At 46.1% G+C, this 21,437-nt stretch overlaps 1 protein-coding gene across 3 annotated transcripts in view; it reads right to left on the bottom strand.

The window, feature by feature from the left end:
* Nucleotides 1-21,437, bottom strand: part of ASZ1 (ankyrin repeat, SAM and basic leucine zipper domain containing 1) — an 850,966-nt gene that overhangs the window by 363,617 nt on the left and 465,912 nt on the right. For all 3 annotated transcript variants that reach the window (XM_069627941.1, XM_069627942.1, XM_069627943.1), the window contains one exon: nucleotides 382-457. In XM_069627941.1, coding sequence (XP_069484042.1) covers nucleotides 382-457 — 76 coding nt within the window. The remainder of the gene's footprint in view (nucleotides 1-381; nucleotides 458-21,437) is intronic.

The raw sequence follows: 21,437 nt of genomic DNA on the forward strand, positions 1-21,437 counted from the left end.
ATGTTTGCGGCTTAACGTGAGTCTTCATGTTAGAGAGGATGTGAACATTTCCTACATTTTTACTGCTTTTCCAAACATAATTCAGCAATCTGGGGAAGTGAGGACAATACTTACATTGTGGATCCATAGAGAAAGGTACAGGATAGAGAAAACACTGATACACATCGACTAATAGCATTGAGGATTTGCCAGATGCCCCAACTGAAGAAAGGAAAGCTCATCTTAGACATTTCAACAAGTTGTCCATTTTGTACACATGGTGGTCTTTTCACTATCAAAAAGAACATAACATATTTTCCACAAACAACATTTATAAAGTAACATTTCAGCCTAAACAAGGAAGAAATGCTTAAAGGAAACAAACTTCAAAAGAAAATGTACCTTCAATAAGTCTGTTAAATGTTCAAGGTCAAGACCATGTAAAAACACCTCCACATCACCATATGCCGAGAAGGAACTGCATGCAAAACAAACATTTTTCATATTTAATCAAACCAAAGAATAATTTTGTATTAAAAAAATAACTGAAGATATAAAGCATCGACAATACACGAACTAGAAAGCAATTTGTCATAAAAATGCCTTAGATGACAAGCTGTATGAAGACATACTTTCAAAGTGCCATAATTTATAAAATCATCATGGTAAGTTAAACAATAAAATGTAAATATTTGGGAACAATAAGACTCCTACTTGCAGACATAATTTCCTTAATCCTCTCACTACCGGTAGAACCTAATAGTGACATTTTAACTCGAACAGGAAATAAAGTGGTAGCAGAAAAAGAGTATTCATTGCTTGGCATTTGCATTAAAAAAAAGAATCATAGACATGGCTGTTCAATTAGGAAAATACTTAACTTTGTGTACAATTATGATATCTGGATGTTTGCTAACATTTGTTTTAGCACCTCATATTTTTTTTCCTCCCGTCCCAGTGGCAAGATGGGAGGAAGTTTGGGGGTGTGAAGAGGTGGCTTTGCATATAATAGAAAGGCCTTCCTCCCCCCAGCAAGTATGCCTGTATGTTTTCTCACATTGCTCCTTCTCCTGTCCCCTGACATTATTCAAAAATACTGCACATTCTATATTAGATTGTTTTCTACATAATAGAAAAGTATATATTTGACAGTGGTCAGGGGCTATTTTGAGTAATTGTAGAGAAATATGAGCCAATTTTGTGACTGCTGGTTCACATCTCAAAATAGCCCTTTGCCACTGACAAATATTTGTATTTACAAAGAAAATGATTTAACATGGATTTTCCGTGTCTCTATGTGTGCCCCTGGGCTCTCTTTTTTCCTCTCCCTCGAATGTAGGGATTGAACAAGTTCCCCAGCGATAACTCCCGTCTACTCAGTGATGCCAGATACATCAGATCTGGTTTAATCTCCAACTCCATGAACCTTAATTTTGAACCCTGTTTATCCTTTAGACATTATTAGACGTTGGAATTGAGAGCGTGATAGCCAGTCTTAATAAATAGGACTTTTTCACTATTTGAGTAAATCCATCCCAACACCTTTTGTATCATGATTTTTTAAATTTTTTTTATTCAGATTTGTAGAGCGCACGTCAGCCCGGGGGCATCTTGGCGCTTGTTACAGACAATATCTTAGTTACATAGGATACAATATTTACATACAAATACAATATTTACAGTAGCCATGGACGTTAGTACAAATTTGCAATGCAGTATATTTACATGGATTCCTGAGAGTTTCCTATTATTTTGCAAGGAATGAGGTTTTCAGTTTACTGGGAAAAATCGGGAGTGAGTTTTCCGCTCTAATGTCTGCAGGAAGAGCGTTCCAGGTCTTGGCTGCAATGTAGGGGCAACTTAGACCTCCGGCTTTGGCTTTTTTGATGCGTGGGATGCAGAGTAGGTTGGAGTATTGCGTCCTGGTGGGACGGGAGGAGGATGGTTTGAAGATGGTTTCTGATAGATAGTACGGGGCAGAGAGAGAGAGGCATTTATGTGTGAGGGTGAGGATTTTGAGAGTGATCTGCTCTTTGACCGGGAGCCATTGGGCTGAGTGCTTGGCATGGGAAATATGCTCTCTTCTTGGGATACTTAGAGCGGCACGGAGAGCATTGTTCTGCGAGACTTGTAGTCTGTTTAGGTTTTTGGCTGATGTGCCTGCTAGGAGTGCGTTGCAGTAGTCCAGTTTGGCTCCAATGGTTGCTCTAGTTATAGAGAGGCAGTTGGGTTTAGAGAGGTAAGGCTTGATGGTGTTTATGAGTTTGGTGGTATGCGCAGATGAGGAAGTGATTGCGCTGACTTGTCTAGTCATAGATAGTGAAGAGTCTAGGTATACTCCCAGTGTCTTTACGGCTGTGGATACGGGGATGATGGAGTTGTCAATGGAGAAGTTAGCGTACAGTTTGTCAAGTTTGTCTAGGGTGTTCTGTTGACCTAATATCATGATTTCAGTCTTGTCTCCATTGAGGCAAAGGCCATTAACTGCCATCCAGGCCTTGATGATGGAGTAGATTGTGCGGAGTGCCTTGGCGACTTCGTTGTATCACCCTGAAAGGGGTAGAAGTACTTTTGTGTCATCCGCGTAGTTCGTATATGTGATGCCGTATGAGTCGAGTTTGTCAAAGAGGGGCTTGGTGAACAAGTTGTAAAGTGTGGGTGCAGTGCATGATCCTTGAGGGAACCCGCAGTGGATTGTCGTGGGAGTGGCGTTGGCGATGTTCGAGAAGACTTTCATGGCTCTTCCCTCTAGGAAGGAGGTGACCCAGAGAGCTGATTGTTTAGAGAAGTTGGCTGAGTGTGTGAGGTGTGAAGTGAGAGTCTTGTGGTCAACCAGATCGAAAGCGGCTGAGAGATCTAGAAGGAGCAGAAGAGCAGGCTTGCCTTTGTCCATGATTTGGGTGATCTGACTCTTCAGATCCACCAGGGCTGTTTCTGTGCAATGTCCTTTCCGGAAGCCTGATTGCCTAGTCCCGAGGATGGAGTGGGTTTCCAGAAAGTGTTGGATTTGGCAATGTGCGGCTTTGTCCAGTAATTTCAGGAGGAATGGCACCGTGGTTATTGGTCTGTAGTTTTTGGGTTGTAAGGTGTCGAGAGTAGGGATTTTAGGAGAGGCCGGACCCAGGCCTCTTTGAGGTTAGCTGGGATGATGCCTGTTTTAAAGGACGCATTGATGAATGCCAAAAAGAGCGGCACAAAGTAGTCTGCGCAGTCTTTGACGAGTTTTGGTGGGCAAATATCGCCTTTACAGGGGGAGGGTTTGAGATTTTTTAGTAGGTTGATAACTTCTGATTCAGTGACGTCCCTGAAGGAGAAGTCAGGTATGGTGGGCTTGGACGAGGTGGGTGGGGCATTGGTAGGCTTGGTTACTGTCTGTTGAGGAAGTGCCTTGCAGTGGTCTTTGATTTTCTTTTGGAGAAGGTCAAGTTTGTGTAGCATGGCAGCTTGAATGCTGGTACGCCAAGCTTCATCTTTCATTATTTTGTCCGGTGTATTGGGGGGGGGGATGAGCTTGTTAAAAATGGCAAAGATCTCTTTAGAGTGCGATTTGGATTAGAGATTCGTGTGTTGAAAGCGTTGGCTTTGGCATCGGTGATAGCTATCTTGTATTGGTGGGAGATTAAATTGAATTTGTTTTTGGTACTGGTGCAGGGGTCAGATTGCCAGTTTTTAGTGCTGCTCTTTCGTGGGATCGCTTTGAGTGCAGTTCTTCAGTAAACCATGATCCCTCTTAAGATAAACCCCAAACACTTATATGTGTTCATCCCAACCCTGCCCTATTTAGGCATGGACTGTAGCAATCCTACTGGTTTTGCATTAGAATTCTTACACTGGGCGCAAACATAACAGCAAGCAACGTATTCCGTAACATTCTTGGCCATGGACGGCCACCAACACCAACAATGTAATAGGTCTATGGTTTTCTTAGTACCAGGATGTGCTGCCACCCTAAAATCATGACTCCCGCTTTCTTGCGAGTATCATCATCTGGCAAATATAACAGACCTTTAACATAAGGAAGACCCCGGATAATATCAAGATTCAATTGTTTGACCTCGTCTGGATTTCTCCTCACCCAGTCCAGCAGTTCTGAACGAAGCGTGGGTTTAAGAGTACAGCCACATACCACCTGATGAGGCAGAAGCAAACAACCATCGGCTCGGTTCAAAGAGGGGACACCATGCATACGCGACAATGCATCAGCCTTAGTATGTAATGAACCAGGTCTGTATGTGATGGTAAAATGAAAGATTGAAAAGAATTCGTGCCACCTGGCATGTCGAGCCGTAGAACATTTTATAGATTGCAAGGCCAGTAGGTTCTTGTGATCTGTAAATACCTGAACTGGTACAGCTGAACCCAATAAATGATGTCGCCATGTCATAAAGTCATCTCTTACTGCCAGCAATTCCTTCTCTGTTATGGTGTAGTTACGCTCATAAGATGTTAATTTCCAGGAATGATAAGCAACCGGGTGTAAGCCATGGGTCTCTGGGCATCCCTGGGACAAGATGGCTCTAAGAGCCATGTCTGACGCATCGGCTTCAACCACAAAGGGACGAGAAGGATTAGGGTGTTGAAAAATAGGAGCGGTTTGTTTGTTTGTTTTATTATTTATAATGCGCACATAACCACAAGGATAACAAGGCGCGAGCATAGTAAGAGGGTTGTATAGCTTAGTTACATACAGCAAATTAAATAACTAATAAAATAACTAATAAATAAATAATGGAGTTACAATAGGGATACAGTGGTAACATGGGTAAACAGATAAAGACATTTTATCTAGTGCAGTTTATATAGTAGCAGGAGGTAGCGGGGGTACGCTAAACAATAATACAATTGGTGATGGCACTGATAATGGCATGAGGAGCCACCAGGGAGTATTATTTGTCATGGTCCTTCATCCATTGTATAATGTATGTTCTGAACTGAAAGTAAGGGATGTCTTTCCTTAGAGGTGGCGGTAGTGAGTTCCAGTGAGTAGCTGCTTTAACAGGGAAGCTGTTCCCTCCAGTCAGTGACCGTTTGAATCTTGGGACTAGTAGTAGATTGGCGTTGGCACTTCTGGAGGGGCGGTATGAAACCTGTCTAGAGAATCTTGTTATCAGATATTTCGGGGCCATGTCATGAAGGCATTTGTGTGTCAGTGAGACAGACTTAAGGAAAATTTTGTCTTTCGTGGAAAGCCAGTTAACAGATCTTCTGGTATCTGAGATGTGGGCTTTCTTGGGGATACTTAGAGCTGCTCTTAGAGCATTATTTTGAAGGATTTGGATCTTGTTTATGATATGTTTGTTACTGCCTACATAAAGGGCATTACAGTAATCCAGCTTAGATAGGATCAATGCTCTGGCCAAGGTAGTGCAGTTATTAGGTGTTAGGAGTGGTTTGGCAGCTCGGATGAGTTTACAAGTATAAGCAGTGGCGGAGGCCATTGCGTTTACCTGTTTGTTAAATGATAGTGAGGAGTCTAGGTAAAAACCCAAAGTTTTTACCTCCTTGGCCACAGTGATGGTGTTGTTATCAATTACGAATGATGAGTAAATTTGGCCGAGTTTATTGATATTGGCTGAGGTACCAAGAATGAGGAGTTCTGTTTTGTCATCATTCAGGCATAGTCCGTGTGAGGCCATCCATGCCTGAATGATGAGGTACACTCTGTTTACAAAGGCCAAATCCTTGTCATAATCCCCCGACAACGGGATGAGGATCTGAGTATCATCTGCATAGTTTGTGTAGGTGATACCCAGACCGTCGAGATCATCGAAAAGGGGCTTTGTATAGATGTTGTACAATGTAGGTGAGACGCAGGAGCCCTGAGGCACGCGACAGGCGATGGGCGTGGGGTCAGCAGCGGCTAATGGTGAGAAGACGCGCATTGTTCTATCACTGAGGAAGGACTGAATCCAGCCTATAGCCTCATGGGAGAAGTGTGCGGCCGACTCCAGATGTTTGCACAGAATCTCGTGGTCGACTAAATCGAAAGCTGCTGAGAAGTCAAGGAGCAGCAGCAGTGCGGTTTTGCCCTGGTCTCTCAACTCGTCAATTTGTATCTTAAGGACAACCAAAGCGGTTTTGGTTCCGTGTTGGGGTCTGAAACCAGATTGTCGGATTCCTAGAAGGTGGTTATATTCTAGGTATTGTTGGATTTGTAAATATGCCAATTTGTCAATGATTTTAAGCAAGAATGGTACTGTGGTGATAGGACGATAGTTTGTGGGTATGGCGGGGTCTAAGTTTTGTTTTTTGAGGAGTGGGAGGACCCATGATTGTTTCAGGTTATTGGGTATTATGCCTGAGTTGAAGGATGCATTTATTAGTTTAGTGATGAAAGGTGATAATTCACGAGCTGCATCTTTTATAAGTTGTGCTGGGCATAAGTCCCCGTGGCAGTTCGATGGTTTAAGAGTGAGGATGACATTCTCAACCTCTTTGATGGATACTTTGCGGAAGTTGAAGTGGGGGGTGGTATCAAGTGAGGGGGTCAGGATGGAAGGTGTCACTGTCACATCGTTAATATTGGATTTCGTAGTGGCGAGAAGGGTAGCCTTTTTATGGTGGATCTTCGTTTGCAAGGTGGTGATTTTATTAGACAGGGCATTTTGAATGTTTGTACACCAGTTTTTATCCTTAGTGCAGGAGTCTGGGGTTTGGATAGGAGATTCTAACTCCTTCAAAATTGTAAAGAGCTCTTTAGTATTGGACTTAGCTTGGGTGATTCGGAGGTTGTAGGAAGTTTGTTTGGCGGAAATTATTTCTTTTTTTTAGAGGGCTGATTGCTTACTTAGGTTGCGCTTATTGGTCTCTGAAGGATCAAGTCTCCATATTTTCTCACAACGACGTTTCTCACGTCTGAGTTTTTTTAGTTGTGGGGAGAACCAGGAGTTCACATGTTTACGTTGTTTGCTTTTTCTAATCTTTAAGGGAGCTATGGCATCAAGGGATGATAGCATCACTTTATTGTACACGTCTACCATGGTAAATGGGTCAGTGTTGTCTGGTATAGAATTGAGGGTGGGTATGATCAGCGGGATGAGGTTTTCTGGCGTGATGTTTCTTTTATTTCTAGTGGGGACTGCTGGGGCTACATTATTAATGAGTAGCGCAGGTGGGGCCTCTAAGGCGAATGTGATCAGATAGTGGTCTGACCAAAGCTGAGGTAGTGTGGATAGTACCGAGATGGGGCAATTGTGCACAGCAATCCAATCAAGGGTTCTGCCTTTAGTATGAGTAGGGCATGTAATCTTTTGGGTGAAACCTAGTTCCTCTAGGGAGTTATTGATTAGTGTGGCATTCGAGTCTCGGGGGTCATGGAGTCCTAGGTTGAAATCTCCTAGTACGAGTTTCTGGGAGGTACTTTTCAGATTATTAGATAGGATATTATTGAGATCTTCTTCGAAGAGTCCTATAGGGCCTGGTGGGCGGTAGATAAGGTGGATAGTTACAAAATGTGAGTTAGTTATGGATAGCTTGGATGTGAGGACTTCACAAGAGTTTGTACTAAGAGATGGATCGAGTTTCAGTGTGAGATTCGTTTTATGTATGATGGCAAGACCTCCACCTCGCGATGTGGTACGGTCTAGTCTGAGGAGGGTGTAGTCATCTGGGATGGCTAACATAATTGCTGGGCCGGCTGCGGGGTGGAGCCAGGATTCTGTGATGGCTAGAAAATCCAAGTTTCCATTATGTAGTATGTCTGCAATCTCCGTTGCGTGGGCGACCATAGAGCGTGCATTTATGTACGCCCCTTTTATCGTTGGTTGAGCTGGTGGGGGCAGTGCCTTGGGAATGCCTTGGGGGGTGTAACAGTCTCTCTGAAGAGTCTGCTGTTGAGTTGCAGGTGATGTCGATTGGATTTACTAGGGCCAGTAGTGGTGTTAGATACTGTTTTAGGTAAGTAGTCATGCAATCTTGGGAGTCTTGCACGTAGTTTAAGATTCCTTTGTATTAGAGTGCATGGTCTGGTGAGCTGCTTGGCCGAGTAATGTACAGGAGCCAATGGTAGGGTATGTTGAGGCATGGTGAGGTCTTGTAGCGTGATTATGTAAAGGAGGGCTCTTAGGAGTGTTGTGTAGAGTGGTGGTAGGTACATGTTGTACGATTACGAGTATGTGCAATGGACCTGGAAGCACAGTTTCAGTATTCAGGACTGGGGTGGCGAGCACAAAGTAAGCTAGGTGAGAGGAGCAAAGCTTCAGTCTATCGGGTGGCTTAGTGAGGTGCAGTAGGGCTGGAAGCTAGGCGATTACAAGGCAGAGGTGATAAGGGCAGTAATCAGTGGCAACAAGCTGTAGAGCACATACGTAATAGCTTCAGTCTAGTAAGACACAGTAATTAGATAGAGTTGATTGCCGAGCTATAGAGACTGGTGACTGAGTGTTCATATATGTTACGTTTAACAAGGTCATAAACTGTGGCAGCATTATCTATCAGATGCATACATTATTAGTTCACATGCTTCGTACACTTTGCCTACTGTCCACATACTGTGGTTGGTGGCCACCATAAGGCACAACACAGTAGTCAATGTGGTCAATAGGCGACCAGAAGGCACAACACAATAGTCAATGTGGTCGGTAGGCCACCATAAGGCACAACACAGTAGTCAATGTGGTCAATAGGCGACCATAAGGCACAACACAATAGTCAATGTGGTTGGTAGGCGACCATAAGGCACAACACAATAGTCAATGTGGTCAATAGGCGACCATAAGGCACAACACAATAGTCAATGTGGTCAATAGGCGACCATAAGGCACAACACAATAGTCTGTGTGATTGGTAGGCGACCATAAGGCACAGTATAATCACTGGTGTGCCTCTACATAAAGAGACCATGCAAAAGTTGAAGTACAAAGGCACAACGTGCAAAGTTTGCAATGGCACGAAAGCTACAGAGAATAAGTTATGCCCTAGTACCACAGGCAATGTTCAGAGAGGCAGAGTGTGCAGCCCTGACAATGGTTTAGGAAGCGTAGGTGCAGAGGATAGCATTAGCAGTGCCGCGCGATGATACGGATTTAGTTGATAAGTCTCGGCAGTGCAGCCAACTAGATGGCCAGATAAGTGTGCACGCAGAAGCCACGGTCTTACCGTGTTAATAGGAGGTCAATGGTGCCGCGCTAACGATACTGCCACCTTGAAGCAGATGGATAATTGAAAGGAAACAGGCACTCAACAGGCCTTTGTATGGCCTTCGTAGGAGCCACCGGCACATCTGCCTGCCGGCGGATGTAAGATGCTGGATATGCGAGGCTTAGCCTCGTTGTGGCGCCGCGATGCGCCCGGCATGCGGGGGACAGGCAAGAAGTAGGACAAGGCCAGGCAGGCCTTTGTTGCAGCTTACCAGCTGTTTCAGGGTTCCAGCGATGGGGAAGGGCTCCTGCCCTCTTCCCTTGGATGGGACGACGAAGTGGGGGCCAAACAGGCGCTCAACAGGCCTTTGTATGGCCTTCGTAGGAGCCGCCGGCACATCCGCCTGCTGGCGGATGTAAGATGCTGGATATGCGAGGCTTAGCCTCGTTGTGGCGCCGCGATGCGCCCGGCATGCGGGGGACAGGCAGGAAGTAGGACAAGGCCAGGCAGGCCTTCGTTGCAGCTTACCAGCTGTTTCAGGGTTCCAGCGATGGGGAAGGGCTCCTGCCCTCTTCCCTTGGATGGGACGACGAAGTTGTGAAAGCCGTTGTGAAAGCCGTTTTGAGATTAACAAAGGCATTAGTACACTCCTCTCCCCATACAAAAGACTTTTTACTGCTTGTGAGAGCAGTTAAGGGAGCTGCCACTGTAGAGAAATCCTTAATGAATCTCCTATAAAAGTTCGCAAAGCCCAAAAAGGAATGGAGGGCTTTCAGCGATGTAGGTATTGGCCAATCCAAAACTGCTTTGATCTTTGATTGACTCATTTGGATTCCCTTGCACATTATGTCATACCCAAGAAATTCCACTTCAGTGGCATGGCAGATACATTTTTCTAATTTTGCAAACAGACGACTGTCTCGAAGTCGTAACACCTGGATAACGTGTTGTACATGAAGTTCATAAGTAGCTGAATAAATCAAGATATCATCCAAGTAGATGACAAGAAATCCGTCTAACATATCATGAAAGACATCATTTATGAAATATTGAAAAGTAGCAGGAGCATTAGAGTCCGGATGGCATGACCCTGTATTCAAAGAAGCCATACTTTGTCTTGAATGCAGTTTTCCATTCGTCTCCACTACGAATCCTAACCAGATTGTATGCCCCTCGGAGGTCTAACTTGGTAAACATGGCTGAAGAACCCAGCTTATCCAATATGACAGATATTAGTGGAATGGGATATTGATTCCCGATAGTTATCAGATTTAGAGCCCTGTAGTCGATACACGGACGAAGATCCCCTTCCTTTTTAGGAACAAAGAATAAGGGAGAAGCTGCGGGAGAACGAGAAGGACAGATAAACCCAGATTTCAGGTCCTGATCAATGTATTCTTTGAGAACCTGGGCTTCTTTACGTGTCAATGAATAAATCCTCCCAGATGGTATCCTGGCCCCAGGAATGAGATCAATGGGACAATCATAGGGCCTATGAGGTGGCAACACCATGGTGCCTCCTTCATCAAATACGTCTTGAAATTCAACGCACTCTTTCGGTAATTCCCTCGTGATCACAGCTCCAATTGTGGATACGACATCCAGCAATGGACGACATGGATTGTCCACTGGAGAATTTGACCACCAACACTGGTTTTCACAGTATTCCGAACAAAATTCTATAGTATTCGTGAACCAATCAATGGTTGGATTGTGCACTCTAAGCCAGGGAATCCCAAAGACCAACTTAAACTGTGAAGCCGAAATGAGATCAAACCCTATGGTCTCAGTATACCCATGAATAGTTTCCATAACAAGGTCAACAGTTCAATGGGTAACCATGCCAGATAACAAAGGAGAACCATCTACTGCATTAACCTCCACGGGTTTGCCTTTCTCCAGGATAGCTAAGGCTAACTCTTGGGCATGTTGTGCATCAATATAATTTCCTGTGGCACCGAATGAAGCACTGCAGTAGCTGGAAATATATTCCCCGGAGGAACAAGGAACGTAACTGTCATTGTAAATGGATTTACCAAACTTGAGTCCATTAACAGGGAACAGCTCGGCAAGTGGACTCCTTTTATTGCCGAGCTTTCAAGTTTCCCTGTTTCTTCATGGGTTTTTTTTGTACACTCTTTCAAGAGATGATCAGAAGCACCGTGTCATGATGCCTGCCTCCAAGGAGCCAAACCAGGCCCAGCACCCTCAGAGACAGACACCATGCATTCAAGGGAAGTCCCAGCAGCACCAGATGGGGGCCCTTTGGACTCAGTCCTGGCGCCGTTGGCGTCAGGCTCATAGGGGACATCAGTCCTGGCGCCATCAGCGCCAGGCTCATACAGAAGTAGGTTGGGAGTAGGGCTTGGTGTAAACTTACCTGTGCAGACCATGCTGCAACTTCCAAGACTGGAAGGAACTATTTTTCTAAGGACTACTTGATCTCTAGGGTGTGACCGGTGGAGGAATACATATTTCTGGGGGAAGAATACATACCTGAAACTACTTGAAAGGCTATTTAAGCCACACCCAAGCAGCAGACCACGCTTCGCGTTGTTCTGCACTTAGCAGCTGGACGCTCACCATGCCTGCTCCTGCCTTGGTCCTCCATCACGCCTGCCAGCATCCTGGAAACACCTAAAGAAGAAAAGGGAAGAGAACAGGTGAAAACAAGAACCTTACCTGATACATCTGCACTCCGGGTTCTGCACGCCGATGATCCTGCAAAGAAGGCAAACATTTTAAACGCGCATCGCGTCGCGCGCAGCACGCTGCATTTCACTCACCTGCATGTGGCGTTTTCGAGTCCTGCGACGTCCATGCGGAGCTTCCACCGCCATCCAGCACCTATTGGAAGGAAGGAGAAAGAGAGGTTAGAAGGGAAACACAAATCTAAGTAGAATTTACCTGTGGTTCAATTCCCTCTTCGCCTTCGGGTTTGTGCCATACCTTCGGCATCTCAGCACCCCAGCCCCTAAGGGGAAAAGAAACAGACATTGTATTAGTGAGAGCATGTGAGAACATTAGCAATACGCTCACTCAAGACTTACCCATTTGCAAGAGAGACACAGCAGCTCTTTTCGGGTCGGCGCCTTACCTCCGGCATTGCCATACCCCGGCCCCTATGGGGAAAAAGACATTGGACATTAAAGGAGATACTTAAAACTGCAGAGGAATCTCTCATCGGAATTCTTACCAGAATTTGGCTTCATCCAAATCGCCTGCAGCCCGGAATCTTCTCCAGCACCTGCGAAAGAAAAGAACAGATGAGTGAATATAAACCCAAACTTGCCATAAACATTTGCGGTACGACGGGAATGGACAAACCAGTTTAAACTCATCAATCCAGTGAAGTAACTGGAATCACAACGCGCCCCTGCATCAGAAGCAGGATGGAGAGCTCGTCATTTTGGTCCCTAAGGTGAGTCTTCGCAGGGAATCCCAAAAGGGTTTCACGGAGGGAGAGAAGGGAAGTGGGAGGTCGGAACATCACACGCAGACTATTAACCCTTCCTTTTCACACACAGTGGGATATTCCTCCGAGCCAGAAAAGCCAGGTTGAGGAATCCAGTCCAGTCCATCTTCCGGGTCTTACGCATCTCTGCAGAAGAGGTCACAGCAGTCCCAGCCACGCCCGCGCCTCTGTGGCAGGTGAGGTGAGCGTTACAGAACGCGAAGCCTACCCATAATTTCCCACCCAGGCGCCATGGAGACTTCCGAGACAGACCAACTGGCCCAATTATTGGGGGAATTACGGGCAGAAGTGCATGCCGCCCGCCAGGAAACTAACGCCCTTAGAAGGGAACTAATCTTATCCAAAGAACGAACTGATGATTTGGCTAAACAGCTTTTGCAGAGTCAGGCAGGACAAACGCCTTTACCCGGCTCCGGGATGGATTCCACTCCGATGGTTTCAACCAACCTGGTGCACATTAACCTGCCAGGAAATATGCCTCTGGCCCCCCATGAGCGTTATACTGGGGATCCCAAGAAATACGCCGTTTTCATGAATCAATTTCGTTTACATTTCATATGCAGACCTGGGGCCTTCCCTAATGACCAAACCAATGTGGCTTTTGTGCTATCTTATCTCAGCGGCAGTGCTGCCGATTGGTCGATTCCGTTGGTAAATAAAGACGACCCAATCCTTCAGGACTTTCAAGGCTTCCAGGCAAGCATGGAAAGATTATTCGCTCGACACGCTCAGGGTGAGGCCTTGGATAACGAACTTCTGTCCTTGCGGCAAGGAAACCAAGATGTCCTATCTTATATAGCCACATTTAACAGATTGGTCGTAGAGACTGTGTGGCCTGAGAATAAAAGAATTACATTATTCCACCGAGGTCTGCGTGGAGAACTAAAAGACGTTCTTGCTCAAATAGTGAACCCGCCTCAACTCTGCGCAGAATACATTGACTTAGTGGTCCAACTTGATCATAGACTCCAGAATAGAAAAGCGAATCGGTCCAGATTTGAAACCCGAGTTCTGATCAAAACCCACACAAGCCCCAAGGGTACCGACGCTTCAGAGCCAATGCAAATTGGGGGAGTTAAATGACCACTAACTCAGAAAGAACGAGAAAGAAGACGACAAAAACAATTATGTCTTTTCTGTGGAGCTTCTGGACACTTCCTGCGGGATTGCCCGGTAAAACCACCTAAGAAAGTGGTTGGAGCCACAGACAGTAATCTTCCAGAACCTGATTCGGGAAACGACCAAGCCCGACAAGCGTAGAGGTCCGCTTGCCGAGCGTAAAGACAGACTCTTTGACCTCGCATTTCATCATGCCTATGGTCCTCATAGATCCAAAACAGCCTCAACGGTTGCACGGAATAAAAGCCTACCTCGACAGTGGGGCTATTGGAAATTATGTTGACCTTGAATTGGCTTCCAGGATTGGTCTCCCTCTCTGTCCAAAAACCACCAAGGATGTCATTACCACAGTTGATGGAACCGAAATTGCCTCCCGGCCGGTAACACACTCTACCACGGAAATGACATTGGTTGGTCAAGATGGCCATCGGGAAACCATAGTGTTTGACGTAATCAAGGCTCCACAATTTCAGGTAATCTTAGGGATCCCTTGGTTAGAAACACATAATCCTCGAATTGACTGGCGAGCAAAGAGCATAAACTTCCCTGATTGTGCACGAAAGTGTTATCCAGGAAATCCACAGATGGGTCTAGCCTCAGGAACCTCCACAACAGTACCATTACCTTTTGAGTATCAAGACTTTCAAGAAGTCTTCCAAAAGGAACAGGCCAACACCTTACCTCCTCACCGGCCATATGATTGTCAGATCGACCTGGTACCCAATGCTCAACCGCCTTGTAGTAGAATCTATGCCCTTACTGAACCGGAGAACCTTCATTTGCGACAGTATTTGGATCAGTACCTTGCCAATGGTTTTATTCGCCCGTCAAAGTCACCTGCTTCCTCAGCTCTATTCTTCGTACCGAAAAAAGAAGGCGACCTTAGAACTTGCATTGACTACTTCGCCTTAAATCAGATAACGGTCAAGAATCGTTATCCTCTGCCCTTGATCCCTGAGCTCCTTGACCAGGTAAAAGATGCTTGTATCTATACTAAGTTAGATTTAAGGGGAGCTTACCACCTGGTGCGCGTCAGAGAAGGTGACAAATGGAAAACTGCCTTCCGCACCAAATATGGACTCTGAGTACCAGGTAATTTCTTTCGGGTTGTGCAACGCACCTGTTGCCTTTCAATATTTTATGAATGACGTTTTTCGAGAACTCATCGATGTTTGTGTCATTGTACATATTGACGACATCCTGGTGTACTCCTCCTCGGAATCCGATCACCAAAAACATGTTAGCACTGTCTTGGAGAAACTGCGCCAGCACAAACTGTTTGCAAAACTTGAAAAATGCCTTTTTCATGTTACGGAAGTTGAGTTTCTCGGATTCGTCCTAACACCTAAAGGAGTCCGAATGGACTCACGGAAAGTGGATGCGATCCTCAAATAGCTGTCTCCTAGTTCTGTGAAAGGAGTTCAAAGTATGCTAGGTTTTGCCAATTTTTACAGAAGGTTTATCCCGGAATTTTCTCGAGTGGTTCAACCCATCACGGCGCTTCTACGAAAAAACAGACGCTTCGAGTGGTCTAAGGAGGCAGAACAAGCCTTTCAGGAACTAAAAACCAAATTCACCTCCGCACCTGTGTTAAAACATCCTCGTCCGGACCTCCCTTACGTTGTGGAAACCGACGCTTCTAGTTTAGCCATGGGGGCTGTCCTTTATCAAAGGGATCCAGTTTCAAATCAACTACATCCCGTAGCCTTTTGGTCCAGGAAATTCTCGGCTCCTGAAGTGAACTACGGAATCACAGACAAGGAACTGTTGGCTATTAAGTCAGCTTTCAAAGCTTGGCGTCACTACCTGCTCGGCGCAAGACACACCGTTACAGTGATTACAGATCACAGGAACTTGCAATACTTGAAAACGGCCAAAGCTCAATCTTCTCGTCAACTCCGTTGGGCTCTGTTCGTTGCAGAATTTGACTTTATAATCACATATCGCCTGGGTTGCAAGAATGGCAAGGCAGACGCTCTATCTCGAATTGGAATGGGTGACATTGCCTCAAGTCTAGAGCCAGTTCCGATTATTCCCGAACAGAGGATTTTGGGTGTAATCTCTTCTCAAACTATTGAGGATGTTCAAGGTAGAGTTAAATTGCTTTTCGACGCTACAGCTTTACAAGAATGGAGCCAGAAAGGCTCAAACTATTCCATTAATAATGATTTACCCTATTTCCAAGGGCGGTTATTTCTGTCTCACCAGGAATTGCAAGAACTCGTTATAGCACATTATCATGATACACTAATGGAAGGACACCCGGGCATCGCTAAAACAGAGGAAAAGATCAGACAGCATTTCTTGTGGCCATCCTGGCGAAAGGATATTAAATCCTTTGTGATGACCTGCGGAGTGTGCGCCCAAAATAAAAGTCAGAAGCAAAAACCAGCCGGTCCTTTACGGCCCCTGGACATCCCTCCGGCACCGTGGCACACCTTATCGATGGACTTTATAACTGACCTGCCTCCTAGTCATGGGTATAATACTATCCTGGTGATTGTAGACCTCTTCTCCAAGATGGCTCATTTTATCCCATTGAAGGGGTTGCCTTCAGCCCCCACCTTAGCAAAGGAATTTCTTGAAAATGTTGTTCGTTTACATGGCTTCCCATCCCTATTGGTTTCTGATCGGGGAAGTCAATTTATTTCTCATTTCTGGAAAAGGTGTTGCCAAATGGCCCAAGTTGATGTGCGATTATCCACCAGCCACCATCCTCAAACCGCTGGTCAAACCGAAAGAACAAACCAGACCCTGGAACAGTATCTGCGGTGTATGTTACCTCAATCTGAGAGTAATTGGAAGGACATTCTATGGATTGCCGAGTACGCGTACAACAATTCTGTGCATTCTGGAACGGGTCAGACTCCTTTCTATACCCTATTCGGCCATCATCCCAGGACTTCGGACTTGAATCCCCTCAAAGCCTTGAAATGCCCGCCGTGGATCATTTACATGCCACAATAACCCAAGCCTTCAAGGAAGTAAAGACTCATTTACAACAAGCCAAAGAAAGGTACAAGGAAAATGCTGATTTACATCGAAGTAAAGTACCTCCTTACAAAGTAGGAGACCAAGTGTGGCTTGCAACTAGACATTTACCGCTTAAAGGTCCACAAACTTTTAACCCAAGATATATAGGGCCTTATCCAATCAAAGCTATCATTAACCTGGTAGCCTTCAAACTCGATCTGCCACCTAATATGCGAATCCATCCCGTTTTTCACGTATTACTTTTGAAACCAGTACCACCCGGAACCAGGTTATGCAAACCACCAGAACCAATTCCAATAGATGGGGAATTGGAATTCGAAGTTAAGGACATATTGGATTCTAAGATGTCCAAGTCAAAACTCTTATCTGATTGATTGGAAAGGATATGGACCTCAGGAAAGATCTTGGGAACCAAGTGAGAATGTACATGCACCTCGACTAATACGGAATTTTCACCGGAAGTTCCCAAATAAACCGAGGCCTCCAGGTTGGACACCCTTGGGAGGGGCCTTGGGGGGGAGGTACTGTCATGATGCCTGCCTCCAAGGAGCCAAACCAGGCCCGGCACCCTCAGAGACAGACACCATGCATTCAAGGGAAGTCCCAGCAGCCCCAGATGGGGGCCCTTTGGACATCAGTCCTGGCGCCGTTGGCGTCAGGCTCATAGGGGACATCAGTCCTGGCGCCATCGGCGCCAGGCTCATACAGAAGTAGGTTGGGAGTAGTGCTTGGTGTAAACTTACCTGTGCAGACCATGCTGCAACTTCCAAGACTGGAAGGAACTATTTTTCTAGGCACTACTTGATCTCTAGGGTGTGACCGGTGGAGGAATACATATTTCTGGGGGAAGAATACATACCCGGAACTACTTGAAAGGCTATTTAAGCCACACACCCAAGCAGCAGACCACGCTTCGCGTTGTTCTGCACTTAGCAGCTGGACGCTCACCTTGCCTGCTCCTGCCTTGGTCCTCCATCACGCCTGCCAGCATCCTGGAAACACATAAAGAAGAAAAGGGAAGAGAACAGGTGAAAACAAGAACCTTACCTGATACATCTGCACTCCGGATTCTGCACGCCAACGATCCTGCAAAGAAGGCAAACATTTTAAACGCGCATCGCGTCGCGCGCAGCACGCTGCATTTCACTCACCTGCACGTGGCGTTTTCGAGTCCTGTGACGTCCGTCAGGAGCTTCCACCGCCATCCAGCACCTATTGGAAGGAAGGAGAAAGAGAGGTGAGAAGGGAAACACGAATCTAAGTAGAATTTACCTGTGGTTCAATTCCCTCTCCGCCTTCGGGTTTGTGCCATACCTTCGGCATCTCAGCACCCCGGCCCCTAAGGGGAAAAGAAACAGACATTGTATTAGTGAGAGCATGTGAGAACATTAGCAATACGCTCACTCAAGACTTACCCATTTGCAAGAGAGACACAGCAGCTCTTTTCGGGTCGGCGCCTTACCTCCGGCATTGCCGTACCCTGGCCCCTATGGGGAAAAAGACATTGGACATTAAAGGAGATACTTAAAACTGCAGAGGAATCTCTCATCGGAATTCTTACCAGAATTTGGCTTCATCCTAATCGCCTGCAGCCCGGAATCTTCTCCAGCACCTGCGAAAGAAAAGAACAGATGAGTGAATATAAACCCAAACTTGCCATAAACATTTGCGGTACGACGGGAATGGACAAACGAGTTTAAACTCATCAATCCAGTGAAGTAACTGGAATCACAACGCGCCCCTGCATCAGAAGCAGGATGGAGAGCTCGTCATTTTGGTCCCTAAGGTGAGTCTTCGCAGGGAATCCCAAAAGGGTTTCACGGAGGGAGAGAAGGGAAGTGGGAGGTCGGAACATCACCCGCAGACTATTGACCCTTCCTTTTCACACACAGTGGGATATTCCTCCGAGCCAGAAAAGCCAGGTTGGGGAATCCAGTCCAGTCCATCTTCCGGGTCTTACGCATCTCTGCAGAAGAGGTCACAGCAGTCCCAGCTAAGCCCACGCCTCCGTGGGAGCCATGTGAGCGTTACACATCGCAATAGAAACACAAATGCTTCTTCTTTCTATAATCTCTCTCCTCCTGAGAAAGGGGTCCCCCTGTAGCAGCCCCCATCTGCTTAGGCTCTGATCCTCCTTTCGCCGGAGAAGGGTTAATGGACACGTGCGGAAGCAAGCCCCTATTCTCACCCTTTCTGGCGGCCTTGCGGGCGTCAATCTGAAGGACCAGTTCCAACAGTCCTGGAAACGTGCTCGGGATGACAGGTACCATAGCAAGGGTATCTTTTAAAGAATCGGATAACCCTTTGTAAAACAGCGAGGATTTTTTTTATCATCAGGCCACCCAGTTTCAGCAGCCAACTGATTAAATCTGGTCAAATAAGCCATAAGAGTTCAATCCCCCTGCTGTAGATTTAACAACTCCAACTCTATTACCTGAGCTTTGTGTCTAGCATCGAAAACCTTGCCCATGTCTTCAACTAAAGCATTACAATCGAACAGTAGTGGGCTGCCTTCCTCCAAGAGAGGGTTGGCCCAGGCTGCAGCAGTACCCCCAAGATGGGACAATAAGAAAGCGGCTTTGGTTGCTGAACCTGGGAAAGAGCCTGGTCTACATAGATAGTGCAACCGGCATTGATTTAGAAATGTCCTGAAGTGTTTGTGGTCCCCATGGAACCTCTCAGGTGGAGCTAATGGAAATTGTGAGGTAATGTAGACCGGTCCTGCCTCGGCCTGTGCCGCTGCAACATCCAGACCCGAAGGGGCTGTGGGTGGATGAACCGGAAGAGAAGGGGGATGCATGGCCGTTTGCAATTCCAAAATTTGTTGTTGGGTAGTGGCATGGGCTGTAGCCATGTCAGTGCGCAAGTCTGCCACTAACTGAAGCAAGTTAGTCAGGGTCTCATTAGGATCCATTTATGAGGCTTCTGATTATGTCAGAATTGTCAGAATTCTCCTTCATAAACTTGATCCCGTATTGTAGAAGAAGAATTCTTCCCACTAATATATCTCTCTGGATGTATAAAGTAACAGAGAGAAATCGATTAATTGAAAGACTGTATTCCCTCGAGACCTCGTGGCTGTAAGGAGAGACAATAGATTATTAACCTGAATCAAGACTGTATAATAAGTGAACAAGATAAACTGCCCACAATAACCGGTGTGGATAGTGACAAAAACACAGGAATAGAAATGGGAATCTAGTCAGTAGTCTTGAAAACTCCTGTAACATAAATCAAGACAGAGAATTGAAGAGGACCATACCATTGGTGATACGAGACAAGTGAAGGAAAAGTTTATGACTACGACAAGATATGATGGAGCAACAATTCACTGGAACCGAAAGAATGTTGAGGTAATAGTTTTCCCAAATACCCTACACTACTCAGTGTTACTGTGTAGCGATCCCACCCAAACACGAACCAAGTAATGAAAAACAAAAGCACTCAGTTTAAGGTACCGTAATAGTTCAAGGAAACAACTCCCACGTTGCAGCGGAGGCTGAGTTCGGCTCCGATGTTTCAAAGGATCTTGTCCGAATCCCGCGGGGCAGTCGATGCTGAGGAAAAACTCCTCCCTCGTTGCAGCGGAGGCTGAAAGAATCCTGCGGTGCAGCGGAGACTGAAAAACACTCCCACGTAGCAGCGGAGGCTGATGGAATCCCACGGGGCTGCATAGGCTGATCAAAGGTTCGCGGCACGAAGGTAAGTTAAGCAAAGTAAACAGAGTTACGCAGAAACCCTAGAACAGGTCACAGTTTCCATAAATGCACCAAAATATAAAAGGACCAGGCAAGAGCAAGTCAAAAATCAGTCTAAGTCCAAAAACACAAGCGGGCAGCGTCCAGACCAAGGGGCAAGCAGAAGGCAATCCAGGGACAAGCGCCGTGATCGAAATAACCAGAAGTTCAGGGTACCGAAGCAGACAAGGAGAATCCAAAAAGCAGGTCAAGAAACGTTAGCAAAAATGGCACGAAGAAACACGAAAAACCAAAATACCAAGTAGCTCAATCAGAAGCACCGAATCCTGAATAAGGCGGAGTTAAATAGGGCAGGTCATGTGACTAGCGTTTACTTCCTGAACGCCGGCCACCTCCCCTTGACAATGGCTTCCAAAGTTTCCAAGGTAACCTCCAACCCCTACTGCAGGGACCATACGGAATACCTTGGTTATTTTGCCATTCTTACTTGCTAGAAGAGTTATTTACTGGGGCATTTGGTAATCCGGGATTTGCTTGAAGAATGTCTTGAGTCTTGACAGGGTGGGTGCAATGAAAATGTCTCAAAACTGTCACAGTGCTCCCCTTAACTCTCAACTGAGGAGGAGGCAGATGGGTCGGAGTGGCTTGACTTGGCGTCCTCTGGTCACAGCTTTGATGTTCCCTTCTTGTCGAAGAGATAGGGTCTGTTCTGGCTGGTCACCACTATGCCCCGAGGATAGTAACAAAGAGTTTAGAGGTGCACCTCCCGGAAACAGCTCACTTGCAGAGAAAAAGCAGCAAGGCATAAAAAACCCGGCAGATGATCGCGTCGGGCAAGCAGGATAAACAGGTCAGAAATGTCAACAAAGGCTCTTCAGAAAATGGAGGGCATTCATGCAGAGAAAAGGAAGCAGTGAAGATTAAGGTAAGCAGGTCAGAGAGGGCAGAGGGATCCAAAGAAAGCAGCGGAAGGCAGTGGTGGTGAGGCAGGGAAACAAGCAAGGCCAGGAAAGCAGGGCCGAAGCAGGAAGAAAACAGCATCTATACCCAAAGAGGAATAGCAAGGGTTGCGATGCAAGGAAGGGGGCGGAGTG

The sequence above is a fragment of the Ambystoma mexicanum genome, chromosome 12, assembly GCF_040938575.1.
Source record: "Ambystoma mexicanum isolate Mex_15411 chromosome 12, UKY_AmexF1_1, whole genome shotgun sequence".
Taxonomy (NCBI): domain Eukaryota; kingdom Metazoa; phylum Chordata; class Amphibia; order Caudata; family Ambystomatidae; genus Ambystoma; species Ambystoma mexicanum.